The 21,107-nt window shown below is 46.1% G+C and overlaps 4 protein-coding genes across 7 annotated transcripts; 2 read left to right on the plus strand and 2 right to left on the minus strand.

The window, feature by feature from the left end:
* The first annotated feature begins 755 nt into the window (after window positions 1-755).
* On the plus strand, window positions 756-2,735 carry LOC143429649 (uncharacterized). The gene is made up of 6 exons (XM_076905325.1): window positions 756-782; window positions 848-1,083; window positions 1,168-1,504; window positions 1,715-1,930; window positions 1,991-2,293; window positions 2,380-2,735. The coding sequence occupies exons 1-6, from the start codon at window positions 756-758 to the stop codon at window positions 2,719-2,721; spliced, it is 1,461 nt and encodes a 486-aa protein (XP_076761440.1). The 3' UTR covers window positions 2,722-2,735.
* A 251-nt stretch (window positions 2,736-2,986) lies between these two features.
* LOC143429592 (uncharacterized) lies at window positions 2,987-12,127 on the minus strand. 2 transcript variants are annotated; one of them, XM_076905261.1, is made up of 11 exons: window positions 11,616-12,127; window positions 9,217-9,512; window positions 8,894-9,142; window positions 8,641-8,799; window positions 8,461-8,555; window positions 6,845-7,053; window positions 6,230-6,366; window positions 5,294-5,512; window positions 5,097-5,207; window positions 4,041-5,036; window positions 2,987-3,980 (listed from the first exon to the last, which is right to left on the minus strand). In XM_076905261.1, exons 1-11 carry the CDS (start codon window positions 11,658-11,660, stop codon window positions 3,074-3,076), a joined length of 3,423 nt encoding a protein of 1,140 aa, XP_076761376.1. In that variant the 5' UTR covers window positions 11,661-12,127; the 3' UTR covers window positions 2,987-3,073. The 2 variants fall into 2 exon arrangements, with proteins under 2 accessions (XP_076761376.1, XP_076761375.1); XM_076905260.1 differs by having other exon boundaries at window positions 8,641-8,802.
* LOC143429921 (nucleoside diphosphate kinase homolog 5) lies at window positions 7,151-8,426 on the plus strand. The gene is given in 5 exon segments (XM_076905774.1): window positions 7,151-7,414; window positions 7,478-7,873; window positions 7,943-8,129; window positions 8,132-8,263; window positions 8,266-8,426. Coding segments are annotated over 5 exon segments (1,140 nt in total).
* Window positions 12,128-15,654: 3,527 nt separating the features above from the next.
* On the minus strand, window positions 15,655-20,964 carry Snx27 (sorting nexin 27). Of its 3 annotated transcripts, none has more exons than XM_076905461.1 (7): window positions 20,673-20,964; window positions 17,531-17,668; window positions 17,238-17,462; window positions 16,818-17,128; window positions 16,494-16,732; window positions 16,117-16,398; window positions 15,655-16,006 (listed from the first exon to the last, which is right to left on the minus strand). In XM_076905461.1, the coding sequence occupies exons 1-7, from the start codon at window positions 20,813-20,815 to the stop codon at window positions 15,938-15,940; spliced, it is 1,407 nt and encodes a 468-aa protein (XP_076761576.1). In that variant the 5' UTR covers window positions 20,816-20,964; the 3' UTR covers window positions 15,655-15,937. The 3 variants fall into 3 exon arrangements, with proteins under 3 accessions (XP_076761576.1, XP_076761575.1, XP_076761577.1); XM_076905460.1 differs by having other exon boundaries at window positions 20,487-20,964; XM_076905462.1 differs by lacking the exon at window positions 20,673-20,964 and adding an exon at window positions 17,750-17,896 and having other exon boundaries at window positions 15,656-16,006.
* Between the last annotated feature and the right edge of the window lie 143 nt (window positions 20,965-21,107).

Consider the following 21,107-nt stretch of genomic DNA (forward strand, 5'->3'; position numbering starts at 1 on the left):
CTCGAGTAGAGTAGGTAACATCTGTCTCACTCTTTCTTATAGCTTTCTTGTATATCTTTCTCTCTCTTGCTTCCAAAGCGGGAGATATAATTTATCTTATTCTTTCTATTTAATGAAACTGCTGTTTTTCTGAAAAAAACGAACATCCCCCATTTTCTCTGCTATTTTTGCAAATCGGACTTAGGTTAGTATCAGTTGTAAAAATTTGTCACACGAGTGGAGTGGATCACCCTAGTAAATTGTCCTTGTTTTAAAAGGAGGAAAGCAAGAGAAAACGAACACGTGTAAAATGGGAAAGCTATTCAGAAACTTGGTAAAATCCTAGTTTTTACGTGTTTAGTGTTTGAAGCGTAACACACGCGGAGTAAAAGAGGAAATCAGCTTCCAGTGGCACGCGAGGGTAGGCACTGCGGGAGCGACAGTGCTATCTCGGCCTAGCAGCGTTCTTCCGACATTTTCAACGCCTGCTTTGCCATTTAATCTTTTCAAGTGAAACAGAAAGATTGCGCGAGTCATTTTTTTCTCTAACACGCGTTACAGCCGAACGACATTTTGTACAAAGAATTTTCCACGGGAAACGCAAACTCTACTTTTCCGTATCTCCGCCGCGATTTCTTCCGCCGATGGAAAGGAAAGATTAGAGAAGATCTCCCAGCTTATTATGAACGAAGGTCAACACGGGATTAGGGGTTTCTCCGGGTTTGTCCGGGATGTAGAGCGGTGCGATTATCATCGAGCGTTCTGACGATACCAAAATGGCGGAACGACAGAAAACAGACACGGTTAAACGTTGTTCGTTGCGGCTCGCGTGTTTCTACGTCTCTACCGTCTTCATTTTTCTCGCCAGGAATCGGACGAATACTACGTGGCGCACAAGTGTCACGAGGATCGACGGAAACCGGTGGAACTGTATCACGATTTGGGGGCCAAGTGTTGCTTGAACTGTAATCAACCGCGATACGGAATCGCGGAATCACCGGAGTTGGGTAGGAGACGAAGGAGAAGATCGAGGAATCGGCTGCAACACTGCCCTTCTTGTCACTGTCCACCCGAAGCGTTGAAATATTCGATCGAGAGGGCAAAGTAATTCAAGGTTCCGTTCACAAAACTGTTTCGTTGGTCATTTGCGAGTGACAAGACTAAACCCGTTCCCGTTCTCTTCGTTAGCTATACGAAAAACATGGACGCTGTTTTGAACGAGTACGAAGACTTTTTGACAGATCCGACGAGCCAAGTGTTCAGGAAAACGGAGAGCGATCCGTTGTCGCCGCCGAGAATGTGTCGCGTATCGGCGTTCGGTCGTACACCAGCGTGTCATCGCGATTCGAGGAAAAGGCAACCCAGTAGTAATCGGCGTCAGTGTAGAGGCGAACAGGAGCAAGCGTTTCCGATTCTGAGGAACGCATTGCACTCCGGTATGAACGCGGACGGCAATATCTGTTACCAGTGCCCGCGATCTATGAAAAGTGGCTGCAAGAGAGAGTGTTGTTGGAGAGGCGAGCAGGTAACTGCACGTCGAACAAGATAAGCTTCTGAAGAGAGAGAGAGAGAGAGAGAGAGAGGATTAACCACGTTCGTAATTCGATAGACGATTACAGGAATGACTGGAGGGAGCGTGGATACCGATCGCGATGTCGTAGAAAAATGCAGACAACATAGAAGAGAACGAGACACGTTCAGGTCCGAAACACGGAACTCGAGACAACGCGTTCAGAACCCGAACGAGATAAACGAGAATGAATCGGGAGAGCCTCGTCGCGAAGACGACGATTGGTCGCGCGCCAAAGGAAAGCTAAGATTCAGCTTGAAGCAAATGATGGAAGACGTCGAGGATCATGGGAAACGGGAAATCAAGCAGAGATCCGATTGTTTATCGAATATACTACCCATCCTAAAGGCCTCGACGAAAAGTAGAAATGTCGAAGATCTGGTATGTCTGTTTTATATACTTTTGCCTTTTACTAATATTATCCTCATCCCTACGGTCTAGCCTGATAAGCGAAAATTTTTAACGATCGATACGAGGGACGGGAATTTGTCGAAAGAGGCCGATCAACGGGATTCCTCTTGCGAACGCGACAAAGAGTCGACCAGTAACAGAGAAGAGGCCAGGGAGGATCCGTTTTGCGAGTTGACGGTTAACGACGTGGAGCAAGAAACTTCCTTCGGGAAAAGCGTTTACGCGGCTGGCGATTTGAACGTCGATCTGCATGCGATCAAGAGTCACATCCTCGATCTGATCGATCGAGTTCTCAACAAGAAGCTCGCCGCTACTTCCTCGGATCAGCAAAAGGTTTCCTCTCGATTTCGATTAAAAATAACTTGATCAGCCCTTCCCTGGACTTAACCGGAACTGAATTGTTCGCGGATTGCTTGCAGAATGCTGAATCGAATCGTGGGTCGACGGAGGAAGGGATTTATATAGAGATAACGCGCGCGTTGCAGAGCGATTGGTGCGAACCGCTCGCAGAGGACTCGCCGAGTCACGGTGACTCGAGAACCGATTACATAAAACATTTGAAGTACATGCGGTGGAATTATATGAAACACATAAAAAACGAGTTGATAAAACTGTGCAACCTCCAAAAGTTTCTGGACAACTATTCACCGAGACAGTCGTTACCCGCGTTTCAATCGCGTTCGGCTGCGGTCGAGCAAAGGCCCGAGGAATGGCAACAACAGCAGCACGAAGAGAAACAGAATTTAGGGACCATTTCCTGAACACTGCGACAGCATTTCGATAACGTCTGCGAATTTGTTCACGATTCATTGGCTCGCGTCAAATTGGCCCGAGATACATCGTTACGTTACGTTATACAATACGCGCGTATGGTATAAGACAAACTGCGACGACACAGTTACAAAGTCCGAAATATGTCTAATGCGTGTGACGGAATTTTATAAATGGAACATATACAGACTATATAAAGTAAAATAAATATATATACATATATATTTGCTAATAAATACTTTTGAACGGTTGAATTGTTCGAAACTGTTCGCAGCGCCTAGAAAAATGTAGGATATTTTTAAATAATGTAATTTTTCGTCCCAGGGAAACTGCTCGTTTCGATCAAAATCTCGTGTTATCTGGCATTTTCACGAAGTACGCGACTTTGTCTTCGGCGACTCTGTAATTGTGAATCCATCTGGATCCCTTTCTCAGGCTACCATCGATCCCGTCCCTCCAGACTCCGGCGGGCAGGTAAACCTCTCTCTGTCTGCTACCGGAGTAGAGAACAGGCGCCACTATGAGCTCCTCGCCGACGGAGAACTCGTCGACGACAACGTGACAGGCCGGATCGGCTGGATCGAGCATCCACAAAGGTCGGATGATCGGTAACCCAGTGTCGAGCGTTTCCTTCGCGTATTTCTTTAGCAGCGGTGTCACCGTCTTTTGCCTCAACGTGGTCAGCCTCTTGGCTATCTCTAATACGGACTCGTCCGAGTATTTGCTGGGCAGGTGAGTGAAGCGTATCACTGGCAAAAATGTGGAGAGCTGGAGCCATCTGATGTACAACTCTTTATCCGGCAAGTTCACCTCGAAATCATTGTCAGGATTGTTGTCGGACATGGGAAGGGCCACGTCACCGCCGACGGCGCCTGGCATGATGAACGGGTAACCTATCATCCCGTAGGTGAGCACGGTCGGGATTACCGTCTTGATAGCTTTCCAGGAGGAAGAGAAAGGCGGAAGCGAAACGAAAACTGGTGCGCGTGGTCTGGAAATCGCTCCCGAGACACCCATCACTGGCACGGATCCCAGGATCGATTTGGTAAATATCGTTTTGTAATGATCCGGATTGGTCAATGGTTGTTCGCATTTGTAGTAGTGGGGCATGTCTTGAGCTGTGCCCAAATCCAGATAGAACGAATCTACGTGATACTTCATGATCAAGCTTTCGAGCTTGGACTGTAGCCAAGGCAACGTTTTATTGTTCGTAGTATCCAGAACGCCGACGCTGTTACTCTGTTTGTATCTGCGGAAAGAAAGAGGGGGAGAGATCGTTGCGAAGCAAAAAGGTGCGATCGACTTTTACCTGGTCAGAGCTGGTATCCTTGGATCGCTCCCTCTTTCCGAAATCAACAATCTGTTCGACACGGCGTCTCTGAAATTGATGGACTCGGTGGATATGAACGGCTGGATGGTGAACACGATTCTAAACCCTCGACGATGAATGATGTTGATCGTCTCTTCCATCGAAGGGAATCGTTCGTCGTCCAGTATGAAATCGCCCGTGCTAGGCTGCCATTCCTCGCTGAGCAGAACGTGACCCTGCCGCAGGAAGCCTAGAGCTATCACATCCTCGGTGTAATTATAAACGGCGGCCTCGCTGGTCGGTGAAATCTGCCAAACCGGCTCGGACAATAGCGAGTGAACCGCGTGAAGTTCGTCCGGCTTGAGGCCGTCCCACAATGACTTTTCGGCCATGGAGGAGTGCAAGCTTTTCATGTTGTCCGTCGCGCAAATCGTGTAATTCAGCTGCGGGTACTGTGTCAGGTGGTTGATGTAAGCGAAGGCATCGTGCTTCGCTTGCAAGCAAAAGTTGTTGCTTCTGTTCGCGTTGATCGAGACGTAAAGCGGTGTCTCCGGATCCACCAATATCGTCGCACCTTTCGAGTTTAAAAAGTATCTCTTGAGCACGTTACCGAACGAGTGTTTGGTAATGTCACCGGTGACGAAAGGGCTCAGCTCGAGACGTCCACGTTCGAGCGGATAGGGCATGTTCTGCACTTGGCCGCCGCCGTACCAGTGGCCCCGTTTCGGGGACCAATCGAAGCAATCTTTCGGATTGTAGTACGAACTGAGGCTTTGCCAGGTGACGTGGTAACAGTGCATCACCGCGTGTTTCGTGTGAGCGAGGTACAACCGTGCCTGTTGAAGCCATTCGAGGCAGACCGAGTCCTGCTTCTGATGATGAGCTAGACACGGAAAAACGCCGGTATCCGGTGGTATGCCCTCGCCTAATCGCGCTGCGATCACCTCCGCACCGGTGCTGCTGTACACGTGCATCACTCTCTCGTTCTTGTTGAACCTGCAAACGAATAACTCGCCTTTACGAGCCGCTCGCTAGCCTGCGCGTTGCCGCACTCACCTGAACTTATCGAAATACGCTCGCTGAAGGACGTGTTGCGTGTAATAGACGTGCGCAAATCCGACGAGAAAGACCACGCAGAGAAACAACATCCCGACGAAAGCTCGAAGCCTGCTCAGACAGATTTCAAAGCGAGTACTTAATTCAAGTTTCCGGTGACGAAAATACGTAGTCTCACGCCTCTTTCAGACGTTTACCGATAGTCAGCGTTCTGCCTCTTCTTGCTGCTGCGTAGAGCCTGGGGAATCGACAATTGGAGTTTCTCCTTCAGCAAACTGCTAATACTGTTCACGCTGGTTATCGTGGAATTTGCGCTCTGCCCACCGGGAAGCTCCATTGGATCGCTCCCTAATTTTTCATTCATCATCGGTGACATCACTCTGCTTTTCCTTCGAGGAGGAGCTTGTAACGGTACTCTAAACAACGCGCCAGCGAAACGTTTATTATTATTACCAATTCTACTTCGAACGAGACTTTTCTTTCCGTTTACCTTTGCAAAGACACCGCGCTGCCAATATCGTATCTTGGAATCATATTTTTTTTCAATCACTGCGTTCAACTTTCGCCTGCGACTTACTGTCGCGCGATTAAATCGTGAAAAGTGGAAGCGGCGCGTAGTTCCTTCGATTTCACGCGTGAACCAACTGGCGCAAACAGCCAAGAATAGAGCAAGGAAATACGTTCGAACGTCTTAAAACGTCGAGGGCACGCACTTTCCTGATCCCGCGATGCGCATCGTAAATTACGCGACACTGGGACACGACGAGACAGCGCGAGCACCTCCAACACTTTTGCCGGTCAAACGAAATCTTCCGATACTACTTTTTTTTCATAGAGACGACGACACGGAAAACTAGAAGAGTTGTCAGCGGTTGAATACCGACTGACCGACCGGTTCCGACGATTGCGATAGTCTAAGAGTTGAACTCTTGGCGCGATAACCCTGAAGCGATACAAGGAAGGTCGGATCCGGTGCGAAGATAATTTTCGCATCGAGTGTAGCTTACCGGTGAAACGAAGTTAAGAAGCTAGTTTCGCTTTTGTTTGTTACTTATTATTTCAACAAGTCGTACAATCATTTCGACTAGTTGCGTCTTTTTTTTCTCGTATGTCTCGTAGGTAAGCGTACTTACTTGGCCAACTCTTCGTCATTCGCTTCTTCTTCGGTCTCAGAACCGAGCGGACTTCCATTGGGCGTTGAACCGCTGTTGCTGAACGTCACGCTGCTGCTGTCGTCGCTCTCCGATCTCGTGAACTTCGAGGCGGTTCCCTGCGAAAGATCGGTTACACGTGACCACCGCCCCACTCTAGCCGATATCAACGTTCCTACATCTAGCAAATGGAAACCGAATTTTCCAATGCCGAGGGAATCCAGAGAAATTACGTTGACGAACAATGCTGCTGGAATGCGAGTCCTCTCGCCTCGAGCGACATTCGACGACAACTACTCTCACAGAAACGTAGACCAGCGCGGCGCGGTGAATGGACAGGTTGACGATGGTAAACATTACGTAATCACCAAGAAATCATGCTTTCTCATGGGCGAATCACGGACGACTTAGTATTGAACGAAAAACCAGGAGTGGAAAGAAAGTAACACCGGTAGGGTGGCTGCAGGCGTTGTATCGCTCAAAAATTAGTAACGCGCATTTGAAACAGAAAAAAAAAAGGAAAAAAAAAGGATGCGATCACTTTTTATTCTCTCGCAACTATCCTGATCTATCCGAGATTCCATTTTGTCGATTTACCTTTTGCCTGTCGATTCGTAAATCTTCCATCTTGTCCAGACTGGTAGGCATCGAAACGCTCGTTCGACGTATTCGCGTCGTCGCGTACAGTCTCGCAGGTTCTTCGGGGCTGCTCGTCCCCGTGTTTCTGTCGTTTGCAATTCCAGCAGTTCCGTACGTCGATGCGACAGGTGTACAGGTCTCGTTATGTCCCGCCAGTTTTGAGTCATCTGGAAACCGTGGAACGTTTGCGTTTTGTTTCCTTCGTCAAATTTGTTTTTGTAACCTCGACGTTGATCGAGGACGGGTGATTTTGAATGCGCGAAAATGTGCGACTGTTCCGCGGACGAGAAGAAGGGCCACGGTGATGAAAAAGCCCCGGAAACGGTGACGCTTTTTCGTAAATGCACCATACCGTATCGTCCTGGGAAAGACCTAATGGAACCGTCGAACCACGACAGAATTTCAGATAAAGACGCGTGGACTCCCGTGGATTCGTCGCAGTCCGATCTTGGCTATACCGTTTGCGATTTGCCGAAAGGCTCGCAGCGATCAACCACGACCAGCAGCTCGTCCAGCTCCGAGAAAATCGTAATTGACTAACGACGTAACGACGCGAAGGTTCGAGTAATTTCCCGGTATGCGGTTGTACAGTACAAGTTCGTCTGCCCCCGCGAGTGCGAGTGCCACGAAGAGGCCGAAGAACCGGCTTGGCATCCACCGATATTACCTTTCGAGACTTGCGTCGGAGAGGAGGAAGAAATCGAGGAGAGACCGAACATCGAGTGTACTCTGGCTATTATCAAGCCAGAAGCCATGATTTACCGAAAAGAAATCGAACGGCGGATATTCGAGGAGGGTTTCGAGGTCTATCAAACCCGTTGGTTGCAACTCACGCCTGAACAGGTGTCCGAGTTTTATTCGGACAAATACGGACAGCTGAGTTTCGCGCATCTCGTTGCGTACATGGCGTCCGGGCCCATAATCGTTCATATTCTGGCGAAGCGAAACGCTGTGCGAGAATGGAGGCTGCTCATCGGTCCACCGAAGGTGATTTGCGATGATTACCTTTCAACGCAGCGTTCGGGTATGAGGTGAAACGTTCAACAAAATTCCTAGGTCACGGAAGCTCGTTTCTATTATCCCGATAGCATAAGAGCAATGTACGGTAGAAGAGGCGAGGAATTCAAGAACGCTGTCCACGGCAGCAACACACGCGACGAAGCCGAAAGAGAGATTCACTTCTTCTTTCCTCACGGTACGGACATCACGACTGCGCGTAGTTATCACTCTGGATATTACTTTGGCGATTAAATTTCTCTATTCCAGTCGTAATCGAGCCCCTGTTAAAAAGTAAAGCGTGCGTAGACTATTTATGGGAAACGCTTAATCCTATCCTCGTAGAAGCTTTATCCATGGTGAGCCGAGAACGATTCGCGCAACGATCGAACCCGATCGAGAAGTAACAATCGATGCGTGCTTTGTTGCGCAGTGCTGCAAGATAAAACCTGCGGATCCTGTCCTATGGCTTGCTAATTGGTTAATCGCGAACAACCGGAACAAACCAAGGTTACCTCAAGATCTCGCCACAATTCCAAGATAAAAATATAATCAGAAGAAGACCAGCTCGCTCTCACCTACTGTTATCGTTTCCGTTTGAAATTCGCGTGGTCGACATGACGTTCTTCTGCACGACGACCTCCTTTGCGTGCCACTTAGAACAGGACTGTACCTGACAACAGAACATCGTACATTGTTTCATTGTCGCTTTTGTATTCTCGACGTATACCAAGACGTATTAAAAAGTTCACGATTACCTCGAAATCACTAATGTTTGCACGACGTTCACCAGTTGCTCGTCCTCGAAAAATCCGTGACCGAGTGTCTCAGTTTCTTTGGTTAACTTGCAGCGTTTCTCCTCGATGGTTTCCTCGTCTTTCGCTGTACAGCGATCGCCGTACTGATTCGTAGTTGAACTGCTACGAGAAGAGACGGAAAAATTGTCAATCGTACGGAAGAGCGTACGCGATCGCTTTAGACATGAATCGATGAAACACCGCGTGCCTCTACCTAGGACGTTCTTCGTTCTCGAAACGCACTCTCACGACCGTTCCACTACCTTGCTCACGATCGAAATCATCGCGCGTGATTTCCGGCGTTCCATCGATTAATCCATTGTCGCCCGGAATTGTCCGATCGTTGCGGACGTCACCGTTTCTTCTCCAGGCACTGCTCCTCCTCCCTTCGCAATTCGGCTTCTTCCTGATCGGTTTTTGCGGCTTGTCCGACGAACGGAACGGTTCCGCTTCAGCTGGTAACCTTTGAATGAACGAAATTAGCGTTCGATGAGTTTCGAGATTTACGTTAAACGAAAAGAAGCGCGATTTACTTACCTGTTGAAAGAGTAGTGAGAGGGATCCGCGTAGATTGAAACGGCAGCGCTGCCCGTTTCTACAGCTGCGCAGCTGGATGGATAGCGATCCAGCGGGTTGTTGGTATAAGCGGGTTTGTACCAAGGCGATGGGATCTTGACTATTCTAGCCGGCGACGAGGACTCCTGGTGCACGGTGTTACCGTTTGGTTGCGGTGGTAACAACGAAAGGGAAACACCTCGACGTTCTGCCAAGCCGACTGGGTCGACACTGGCTACTCTGACGTCCCAGGGATCGACGATGGAGAGCAACACTTTCTGCGCAAAGAGAATAAGGATAGAGAGAGCGATGAAGCAACGAGGGAAGAGGGGTTCGGCGATCAGAAGAGTACCGTCGCGGCAGTTGGCTAGTTAAGGTTGATTAAAGTAATGTACGGATGGCGGCGGTGTCGCGACCATCTTCAGAAGCGGCACGGACGCAACAGAAAGGAGGAACGTTGAATCTCTTTCGTTAATTATAGAATTTTCGAGCTCGTCGAACGGCACGAGCAGGTATGCATTCGCAACCGTTTGATCGTTGCAAGAGTGGCATTGTACATCATCGGTCAGCTAACGGTGTGCAGGGTATTAGAATTACGTAACACGAGGATTGATAACGATGCATGTGCCTCGCGTATTTTTTCATCTATCAAACATCCGATTGTTTGCTTGATTTTCATTGTTAATTACGTCCTCTTTGAGATAAATTCACCAGGATCGGTGATTTATATTAAACGAACCATCGTTGAGAGTAAATTTAGAATTGTATTCATTGGCGCGTTGGTTTGGAAGGAGTAAATATTGAAGAGTCAAGTGGGTAACAGTAATGAATCAAGGATTTACGTGTTAATCGTTACACCGCTAATCTACATGTTTGTACTGTATTGTACTGTGCTGTACTGCACGTACAGTGGTACATCCAGCAGAAGTCGGCATTATCAACGGGTCCGTATCTTGTTTACGCTTGCCAGAGCAATGAACAGAATTTCAAACAATAAACGGGACAATAAAGCGATTAAAAGAGCCATAGAGACGCAGCACGGTTTAAATCGGTCGCGATTAAACGAAGCCTTTTTGCTGGATGATCCTTTGTCGGGTAAAACAGCGAAGCTTTATTGTTTAGTCTTCCAACGACGCCCCGAACGGCGCCGGTCTCGCGTAAGCGCCATTGTTTCGCGTGCTACTAAATTGCACGTTCCCGGAGAAACCGGCGGATTTTCTAACAGAAATACGGCGAAATAAAAAGATAAATGATCGACGATGATCTCATTCGTGTGGTTTTCCGTGAAATTAGGTTAATAGCCGTAGAATAATAACAGTAAAATGACTTTCGACCTCGGACGAAGAAACGAGTTGATGTGCATATAATCTCCTCTGGATATATTTTAAACGTTCACGAGGAGAGAGTAATTATTATCAATAGTTTTGCTACAGTTTCATGCTCGTTCTCGTTCGAAAATCGATCGGGATTTACAAAATACCGTGGCAGGTATATGCTTCCGCCATCGGTACCTGGGCTAAAGATTCGCGTTGAATTTGTCATCGACAAATATCACTGGTATCGAGCAGAGACCGATGGTCGTTAGCCCGATACGCGTACAATAGTAGCGTATATCTTGATATTTATTTAACGTTAGGCGCTTCCCGATAATTGGCACGTGACGATGTGACAACTGGCAATCCTTGGGTCAAAAAATATATACGTAGAGCCGAAGTAGTAAGTTTTGGTGTCTAACAGAAAGGCAAACAGTAGTCGATACATGTCTGCATTTCGTAGACTGATGCACTCGAGTCAAGTGGAGCAGTAAGAACGCGTCACTTTTTTTTTTTCAATCGTCAGTGCGCACCTTTCGTTAGAGTCTGAAATATGACTTACGATAGGTACCATTGTTTCAGACGAGTGTCTAATAAATTTCTAACAAACTGCATTATTCAATCACACACAGCGATAAAACGACCGCTGCGAATTTTTAGTGAATACTATTTTTAAACTGATAACGAAACAGAATCGAATGCAATTTTGAAACGGTGCGAATGAACGGTGTCAAAGTTGCGTAACGCTATAACTATTTCGTTTGTTCGCGCAAAGGAGTTTCATCGAATCTCTGCTACGGTTCAGAAATGAAACGGGAACGTGCTACTTGAAAAAAAAGAGTATTCAAACGATATAAGAGAAGAAAGAAACGGCGCAACTTTTCCGCAGCGTTCGAACGAGTTGTTGGTCGCGCTTCAAAAGCTTGCCGCGTATCCAGTTCCGAAACACCGATCGAAAGATTCAATGGATATCGTTACTATCGGGAACTATCAGAGATGTTTCAGATGAGCAAGAGAGAAAAAAAAGAAAAAAAAAGGAAAAAAAAATGTTGAGAACGATTCACTTACCTTCTGGTTATTGGTCCTCTTTCGTTTCCTCTTTAGCCTTTCCATAGTTTGGGATCGATCTTTGGAATCGGTTGGTCGTGGACAATTTTCTGAAGGCTCTCGAGCTAATTGTGCCGCATCTAGAGACGATTAGGCGAGAGCCTCCACCTTCGAGGACAGGTGGTTTTAGACTGATCTTCCGTTCCTTATATCGGCAACCACTTAGCGATATCTTCCGAGACCGCCTATGTTCGATGTATCGGTAACGCGTCCCCCGCGCACTTACGCTCACTCATGCACGATTTGCACGAGTTTACTCGTACGTGGAAACGGCAACCGCATACTCGTGTACATGTACAAGATACGTCCCTCTTTCCGCCCACGGGCAACCGATATCGATAAATCCCGTGAGCGACCAAATCGGAGCGCGTGAGCGTGTTTACGTCGCTCTTGATGCCTCCTCGGATAGCAGAGTACGCCTTGCGATCCTCCGGCAGTAAGTTCACGTTCTTCGTTCCGATGGGATAGACATGTTTCGAGAAAAGCGTGCGGAGGGAAAAGGTCTCTCTGGTTCTCTCTTAGCTTCGAAGGACGGACGTAAAGTTGTCGAAGGGCAAGAGAAGTGTTCGCAGAGGCATCGTCGTCGAGAGGCGCGATACGGTTCTGAAATCTGTACGTAGTACCGCTACCGAGTCAGCTCGGAAACTCGGGTGCGTCATTCGGAAACGGATCTATAATAGACTGTTCGTTTCCCAGCACTAAAAACGTCGTTCTACGATGCGCAAAAATCGCAATACAATTTATTACATAAGCAATATTATGTGTCGTGCATAACATGAAATCGGTAAAATTACGGACGAGGAGTGACCACGAGGCCTCGCGAGTTTACAGAGATCGTAGAGTCGCGGGTGGCAAGTTTTTACTCGCAATAAAAACAGACTTCGTTATCGTGTTCTCTGCATCTTTTTTTTTCTTTTCTTCCTTTTTTTCATTTTTATTTTTATTTTTATCTTTCCCCGACTCTTAATAAGATAATTCGAAAACAAACCGAATAACACCAACGCTAATCCGAAATACCAGTTTTACAGCAAAAATTGCGAACTGATATCACGCGATAAATGGTTTCGAGCGTTCGTTATTACCGGCTACGATTATACGCAATAGTTTAATTAACGTCTAAGGAGTTAATTGTAATGATATGGTCTTACTATAACAATAGATGATTAAATAAAACTACCTAATTAGTCATCCAAATTTGACAGACTTTTTTTAACGTATACGTTGATTAATGAAGTAATTAATAATTAACCGTTTTGGTTTCTAAGCTTGTTCTCTTCTTCTTGGAACAACGAAAATTTGTATGTCTTTTTTTCTATTCCGATGGAAAAAAAAATTAAAAAATAACTACACTATCGAAGGACAATAAATAAGTATAATTAAAGCGTGAATAAAATCACCCACTTGATTTCGAGCACGATACAATCTCAACGAAGCGTACGACTAATAAAAAATAAATGTAACGCGCGGTAGCAAAAATTGTTAAAAAGCAATGCAACTTGGACGTACAGATTTTTTTTAAACCCCCCACCCCCCCCATCCTCCCATACTATTCGGCCCTAATTCTCTTCGAAAATATCTTACAGTCGATTACATTATATCTAGTTAACATGTAACGATACAATTTCGCCAAAAATATTGTTACCGCGAACGCGTATTTACTCTGACGCTACCGACGAGATTAGAATAATTAATTATGTAATTACTTCATCGATTAATGGAATAATACATCAGAAAGGGATATGAAAGATCTTACACTGCCAACCTTTACCGGCAATCAATGCGACCTTCGGCTAGACTCCTACCTATGGCATCTTTAATACTTGTTCGCTTGTAGCTGAAAATACAGCGCAAATGTTCGCACGCGGCTAACGCTTTAACCTTTATCAATAATAGAAAAGTTAGCTGTCAACAAAGAGGTAAAGCGATACTATGATTGTTCCGGTAAATCGTATTAGCGAAGTTACGAACAAAAATTCTTCGATGCTCGGGAGAGTTTAGTGATTGAGTTTTCGCACACGTTTCAGATTTCAGTTTTCCCGAATTCCGTGAAAACTGAACCGAAGGCCCGCTTTCGTTTGTCTCCGTCCAAACGTAAACGAGAGAGAATCATCGAATTCTCAACGATAGCTCGTACGTTATCTTCCACGCTTTCATTCATTACGGAATTATTCACGGAACGAAGATTCGAAACTCGTTATTGTACATTCTCCATTCGATCGGCACGTGTATAACGTGATCTATATCTGAATAGTTCGGTGTTCGCTGCGTTGAACAGGCATAAGAATAACGGAAACTTTCCTATTTGTTATTTAACGAATACTGGTGTGCAACAGCAATTAGAAACAATTCTGAACACGATACATGCTTCCACTATGTTCAAATAAGAAAGTTCTCGTTATTTTTACGGCGCTTCAATGATAGATCCTTAATACTATTAATGTTAACTACCTCCTCGATCTCGTTAGAATAAATCGCACGATTCATTTCGAATAAAGTTTAAAAACATTAACGATAGTTTTACATATATATATATCTATCTATCTATCTATCTATCTATCTATCTACCTATCTATCTATCTATCTCTACAATTATTATCTGCCGAGGCTTCTCTCTCTCTCTCTCTCTCTCTCTCTCTAACATCCCCCCCCCCCCCTCTTTTTCTCTCTCGTTGTTGGACAAGCAAATTATTCGGAACGAAAGTGTTGGATAGCGGCGAGCCTAATAACGAAAAGTCACAGATGAACACAGAATCAAAAGAGAGCCAGGAGAGAAACGAAATGAAAATCAGTTCTTAGAAATTCACCCTTTCATCTGTCATCAATACGACGAGCAAGCCAAGATGCTCCAATAATTCGTCAGTGGTCTCGACAAAAAACGATCGTTCATACTACATTTCTGCGCGTACATGTATATTATAGCTACCGGTTCGTCCTTATTATCGGCATCATCTTCGATCGGTACCACTGACGATGAGTATTATTTTTTAGCTTTTTCTCTTTTATTATAACGTCGCTACCAGTGTCCTTCGTTAACGTTTACTACACCTCAAGTCTTATACGCGTAGGATCTTAACGGTCCTCTGACTTTCGAAAAGTTCCATTATCTTAGGTTTAGACGAGCCTTAGACGAGCTTTTCAGAGCTTAATCTTTACGAATGTTCTTCTTCTTCTTCTTCTTATAATGGAAGATGATCAAGTATTCGTTTATTACGAATTTAACGACCGTTTCGTCTAAGCACAGCTACGGTTTTAAATTGAATCACTAGCGTATTCACCATTTAATACACTACCGACGCACAGTCGCGCTTAGTTCGGATCGAGAACAATTTGCTACTATACAATTCATCATACCTCTGCAACTTTAATAGGAAGAATCTAGTTTCGATAGGAAAGTAGTCTGCGCTATTCTTCTTCGGCTCTCTGTTACTGCTTGTTTTACAGCGCTCATTCACCCGAACAACACGAAACGGATGTTGGCAACAATCTACTTGGCTATACGAATATGCGAATTTATATAACGAATTCATTCGTTACGTAAATGAAAATAAATGGGAACATTAGACAGGGAGATTTAAAGAAACGCGCGCATGACGTCGGTGTGAAAGAAATCGATCACTTAAACGATAATACTTGTTGGTTAAGTTCATTTACTCGTACCGATTCAAAGTACGAAACTTAGCGATACCTATTATTAGGCTAGTAAAGAGGAACGTCTCGTAATTCAATGATTCCCTCCATCGAGATTCACGAAACACGCTTGTACGCGCGATAGGCCAAACGATAGATTGATCTAGGCTGGTGTGTTGCGCGCTAGAGTAATGTACGTATTTTATGAGAAGAACGATACGACGATTGCTTCGACGGATACCTCTTTAGCCAAAACATTTCTTTATCGTAATTTACGATAAAAGTTAAGTTTGTAGGTTTGATCAAACAACTCCCCTCAATCTACAATATATCTCGACCTCGTTTGCTATTCCTTTTGGGAATGAGAAAAAGAAAAGGGTTAATCTTCGGGCGGCACATCTCACGTTCGGATCATTGCTAGACAACTGTTGGAAACGATTTCGTATCGCGAAGCTAATTCAAGAAACTTAGTCTGATACAGAGGATGATCAAAGGTGCCTTACCGGCCTCTGGGTTGTTTGCTTGAAAAAAGTAATCCTAACCAAAAGGTTGTTGCAGCTACGATGATAATAAGTGAAACGTTCGATGAAACGATATACCTTTCTCTGCTGTTACGCACCAAAACGAATTTTTTAGCTTTAACGTCGACCGCTACCTCATTCTCGTGGATCGTCCCACTTTGCTTCCTCGGCTATTCGATCGAAACAATCGGACAGGAACGTATACTGCGAACAGAACGTGTTAACTGTTCAAGCGTCGTTTAGAAAACACGATTAGATGGAAAAACCTTATCCTCCGGAAGGATGAAACACAGATACATCGCCCAAGTACTTACGTAAGGTGTGAAAAGTTTGAGTCGCCGCGATGGACGGTTGTCCTGACGCGTATACTGGAAGCAGAAAGACATTCCTTCTTCGTCCACTTCCCATCGCGTAATCGTGTTCCATTGAAATTCAACGATTTGGGACTCTAAGGTGCCGTCTTCCTTCGCCGCGTGTAGCTTGAACGATGCTGCCCCGACAGCCGGTACAACGTGGCCCTCCTTTCTCGAATCGCACGCGCAATGAGGAAACACGATGTCACCGTAACCGCTCAATTCCTTCGCTAATTTAAGATACTGCGAAACAAAAACGGAACGCGGTTAGAACGAGAGAGTTACGTACGCGAGACCATATCGAATATCGAATAGGTATCCAAACATCTCTTCTCTACCTCGTGTTTCCTTGACGCGTCTTGCAACGCTTTCAGCTGGTACAATCTTTCGCCCGCCGTGATGTGTCCCCTGTTAACCTCGTCCACCGTCTGCCAGAAAATCCAAGTTAACGCTTGCTCGCTGAGCGGTCTGTTCACGTTGAAGAGCCACCTTCTTATCGCTAGGCAGGTTACACTGGCGGTCGAGTAGTTTTGAACGTACAAAGTGTGAGGATGTTCGTGGGGTTGCAATTTCCGTTCTGCGAGCGAGATGAATGCAAAGTATCATAGTACAAATATATATGGAACGACGAAACGGTATACGGTGGTGCTAGCGTTACATACCGAAATTATACTCGACGATCTCGAAGAGATAAAAGTATTTCGCGGTTTCCGCGTCCAGACCAACTCTACTGCACACCGCATCGTACACGTTACCAACGGAGGCCGCTTTGGCAACCGTAACGGTAACGACCTCGCGATCCGGCAGAAGTACTTTTAAATCGACAGCCGGCCCCTGATCGCCGTCCTCTTCGAGTCTGTCGGCCAGAAACTCTTGCATTATATCGCTCTCGGCGATAACTCGTACGGCGCAAACTTTTTCCAGGTATTGCTCCAAACCGCGTCTCCTCGCATCGAGCTGCAGCTCGTTCAATCTGTACGTACGAGGAACGCGACGTACGTGTACATGAGAGTAGACAGACGTGCGGATAAGGAGGGCGAGTTGGGGATAACACGCTACATGCGACGACGATTGGTACTTACTGGAATGGCCATTTTCCTGGAAGCTTCGGGAAATTGAAACCGATGAATTCTTTCTTCAGTGCCATGTGCAGGGCAGCGAATTCCCGATAACGACGGGAGCACAAATGTCTGCCCGCCATGTGAACGTTGAAGACCACATAACGTTCGTGTTTCCTCTCGCGGATATGATAATCCGGTACGCTGATAGGTAGCGATCGTTTCTCGCTGTAGTCCACAGATGCGTAACTACACGGAACAGAATTCATTCGATTAGACCAAAGAAACTTTCGTCTTACTACAAGAGGTACGCTTACCTGAGATCTTCGAACGGCTCAAGTTTCTCTGCTTCTTGCGGCGTAACGGAGATGACGGTCAACGTCAGAACATCGCCTCCCGACTTGATCAAGTCTACCACCTGTTTGTGGGTAGCTCCCTCGACGTTTACATTGTTTCTGCAACGGGAAAGGATCGCGCGTTATCGATACGATACGAGCAGCGACGATTTTCAGAGGATCTCTTTCAGCTTTCTTTACCCGGCAATGATCGCCTTGAATCGCGAGCGGCGATTCGATCCGCAACGGCCACGATTTTCCATCCACTCGCATTGTACCGCGGTCGTGTAACACGTTAACATATTGGCCACTTTGGGCGTCGATTCCCGTCGACAAAAGGAACAGAAGCAAACAGCGCGGGAAGAAGGGAGACGCACAGGATGGTTCCCGTTTCCTCTGGTCACTGGTTCTCGGATACAGCGGCTCTAGTTTCGACTTTCACGATTCGCGAAAAGGGGGGACAGGGAGGGGAGGACAGGTGATCACCTTTGGTCGAGCTTTGAATTCCGTACGAGAAAGGACGACTATTATTGGTCGCGAGCCAACTGTTACTGTGAACATTTCTAACGCTGTCCCGTGTACTTCATACTTTTTCTTATCTGCATTTTACCCTCCTCACGCCTCGATCTCATTATCATCGGTTTCGCGGCGAACCGGGGTTCGCTACGATAACCTCGGCCGTATCGATACTTTCCCCTACTATCCCCTAATTGTCTCCTTCTCTACCCGTACCTATCCTATCTCTAACCTATTGAGATATATCTGCCTGGGTAGAGATTCGTATTCCGACGCAGTCTTACTCTCCCTGCACCGCGAAACCGTGTGGCGCGCGATTTCGTTAAAAACCCCGAGTTCCGTTCGCTCATCATCTCGAGCGTTTTACGCGACAGACATCAAGAGTGCAGAGCACACGTGATCGTAAAAAAGGGGTCACGTGCATTTATTTATATACGTACCGGAGGTTATTACATTTATCGACGCTCTATATCACGCTTATGTCAACCGTGGAACACATTTCAGCAGCAACGTACGAGATAATCAGCTTTCGCGACCAGACGACGCTGTTACTTCTGTTACTGTTGAACATTTATTATTATACGTTTCGATCTTGAGTCAATGAGATTGGCTCGGCTCGGATTAATTGATACAGGTAATTATGGTTGCACGCGATAGAGGAAAATAGGTGGCGACAATGAGACGGCAAGTTTTTACGGAAATTGAAAAAGTAATGTCGTTCGATAGATTCGTCGAACGGGTACGGAACGCTACACGTGTATACCTGTATAACGTCCGAGCCCCGAGTACGTCGATACACGTGATTTCGTTTTAATTTAATATCGCGTGCCCTTGACGGCGGAAAAGATCCATCCGTGAGATTCTCCGTCCATGGATGGGTGGTACCGGGTACGCGCGTAACCAAACCACTTGTCCGAAGCCGGACAAGTGACAAAAAACCTTTTAGAAACGACGGAAAACCGTGACTCTCATCTACTTCACGTTCGCAAATAATAAAGCTAAATTACGTTGGTGCGATGAGCATCGAGATTAATTGTGAAAGCGAAAACGAGATAGAATATTGTTCTAATTTTCACGGCTAGAATAATTAATATTCTCTCGTTCGCCTTCGACGATTTGACGGCGCACAGTGCGAATAACATTGGCAAACCGAACAAGCCTAGCCGATACCGTTACGCGATCGGCAGAATCGTTGGAACGCGTCTGTCTTTATTCCATCTTTTAGCTGCCTTGCCGTTACACCGTTAATTACGCAACGATCGGTGAATTTCATTTCGAAGTCACTAAACCGTTTGTTGTAATTACTCGTTCCGGGCTGACGGTACGACTAGGCTCGTACGTACGTACGTACACGAATACGTATTTTGAATCGTGTACGGTAAACCGAGAGTGTAATTTATTCTTCGCGCCTGTAATCGCATCGCAACGACATCTGTTACACACGTTCGATTATTTTTAAAATACGTCGCGCGATACGAAAAAAAAGCCCCGATTGGTTTCTCTCGTATGGAGCCGAATCGCTGACAACATTGCTCCATTCATTTAACACGACCGACAGTGAGTTGAATTGGCCCATTTAATTACGCGCGGCGAGCAAATTCGATTAGCATAATGATCGATCGAAAATGAGGACAACGGACACTGTAATCAAACGGAGCACCGTATCGGAAGAAGATCCGAATCGCGTCGCATCAATCGGGCATTTTTGCATTTCGAGATATTCGATACCGCATCGTATTTCAAGCCAAGAAACGTATGCAATTCTTCCTCTAGCGTATCTAGCAAGCCAGGAGCGGTACTCGTATACGAGCATAAATCATGCAGGAGTCAGATACGTTCGATAGTGTCGGATGACAGTTCAGAAACGTGCTCGAACGGTCTAAAATGAAAAAATGAAAGGAGAGATAAAAGACTGCCACTTGTGATACATTTTTCGTTCGTAGAATGTCGAACGTTTCAGAACAATCGCTAGTGAAAAAAAAAACGGAATAAGAACGTCCCATTCGTAAAGGACACTATTACATCTCTAATCGATTCGGTCGAATCGATTAAACGCGAGCATTGAAATCGCGCGATTGCAGTGGTATCGATAAAGCTTAAAAAAGTTGGACGCACGAGAAGGAAGAAAACAAAAGACAACAGCGATTCGGCCCGTTCAATCGAAATGCCCGGGTAAATAACATATTTGCCACGGTAGGCGCGTTAGGTTTCGCGAAGCAGGTAGAACGAGCGTTCAGTGGGATTCGTAAATTCGAGGAGTAAGAAATTCTAACTACTTCTGGGACAGTACGATAAGAGTCGGTTACCCGTTTGACAGGTGGATGCACAGTGAGATAGTGGTGGTCGGTGGAAAGAGGAACGCGGAGAAAGAAAAGAAGAATGAGAGTTTCGAGGAAAACAAAACGGGAGAAAGGGTACTCACACTTCGAGTATGCGATCACCTTTCCGTACACCAGCTTTCTCGGCAGCACCTCGAGGTAATACGGCGCTGACATGCTGAAGCGGCGCGTACAGTTCTCCGTTGATGCTTCTCAGTTGTCCACCCTCGCTGACCTGACCGCGTACATTGAACCCAAAACCAGTCTCGGTTTTATAAATGGTAACGCACCTGGGCCCCTGTCCGATCGGATTCGTCTGGTTCACCGGGTGTTGAGGCACGCGTCCGTTCGTAATCATCGTCACGCTCGCGTTTCTCGTTACGTCTTCGTTCGCGGCTGGCAAACGTTGCACCTCCGACTCGCAATCCGCCATCTTACTCTCTGACCACCCATTGATCTTCCTCTCGTACGGAAATCTACCGCGAGACTGCGCCTGTGTAGCTCTCTCGCTTTTCTCTTTCTGTTTCCCCCTCTCTAGACTTCCTTCGTTCCTCCGTGCCGGCCGCAACTCTATCGTCTACCTTCAAAGTTACCGCCAACAAAAATTATCAACAGTTACGAACTACTCTCTTTCGGTGTTGATACTTTTCACTATTTTTTTTCCTTTTCGTTACGTTGTGTGCTGTACGTTATCTTTTTTAATGCGTGGTACAACACCGTCAGGA

This window comes from Xylocopa sonorina, chromosome 12 (assembly GCF_050948175.1).
Source record: "Xylocopa sonorina isolate GNS202 chromosome 12, iyXylSono1_principal, whole genome shotgun sequence".
Taxonomy (NCBI): domain Eukaryota; kingdom Metazoa; phylum Arthropoda; class Insecta; order Hymenoptera; family Apidae; genus Xylocopa; species Xylocopa sonorina.

What these genes read in the sequence shown, in the direction of transcription:
- LOC143429592 (XM_076905260.1), bottom strand. Translation starts at nt 11,660, where the DNA reads ATGGAAAGGCTAAAGAGGAAACGAAAGAGGACCAATAACCAGAAG. An exon ending in GAGAACGAAGAACGTCCTAG is followed by an intron (nt 8,803 to 8,893) that starts GTAGAGGCACGC and finishes CTCTTCTCGTAG; the next exon opens with CAGTTCAACTACGAATCAGT. An exon ending in AGGATACCAGCTCTGACCAG is followed by an intron (nt 3,981 to 4,040) that starts GTAAAAGTCGAT and finishes TTCTTTCCGCAG; the next exon opens with ATACAAACAGAGTAACAGCG.
- LOC143429649 (XM_076905325.1), top strand. Translation starts at nt 756, where the DNA reads ATGGCGGAACGACAGAAAACAGACACG. An exon ending in GTAGAAATGTCGAAGATCTG is followed by an intron (nt 1,931 to 1,990) that starts GTATGTCTGTTT and finishes CCTACGGTCTAG; the next exon opens with CCTGATAAGCGAAAATTTTT. An exon ending in CTTCCTCGGATCAGCAAAAG is followed by an intron (nt 2,294 to 2,379) that starts GTTTCCTCTCGA and finishes GATTGCTTGCAG; the next exon opens with AATGCTGAATCGAATCGTGG.
- Snx27 (XM_076905460.1), bottom strand. Translation starts at nt 20,815, where the DNA reads ATGGCGGATTGCGAGTCGGAGGTGCAACGTTTGCCAGCCGCGAACGAA. An exon ending in CCAGGAAAATGGCCATTCCA is followed by an intron (nt 17,129 to 17,237) that starts GTAAGTACCAAT and finishes TCGTACGTACAG; the next exon opens with ATTGAACGAGCTGCAGCTCG. An exon ending in GATCGTCGAGTATAATTTCG is followed by an intron (nt 16,733 to 16,817) that starts GTATGTAACGCT and finishes TCTCGCTCGCAG; the next exon opens with AACGGAAATTGCAACCCCAC.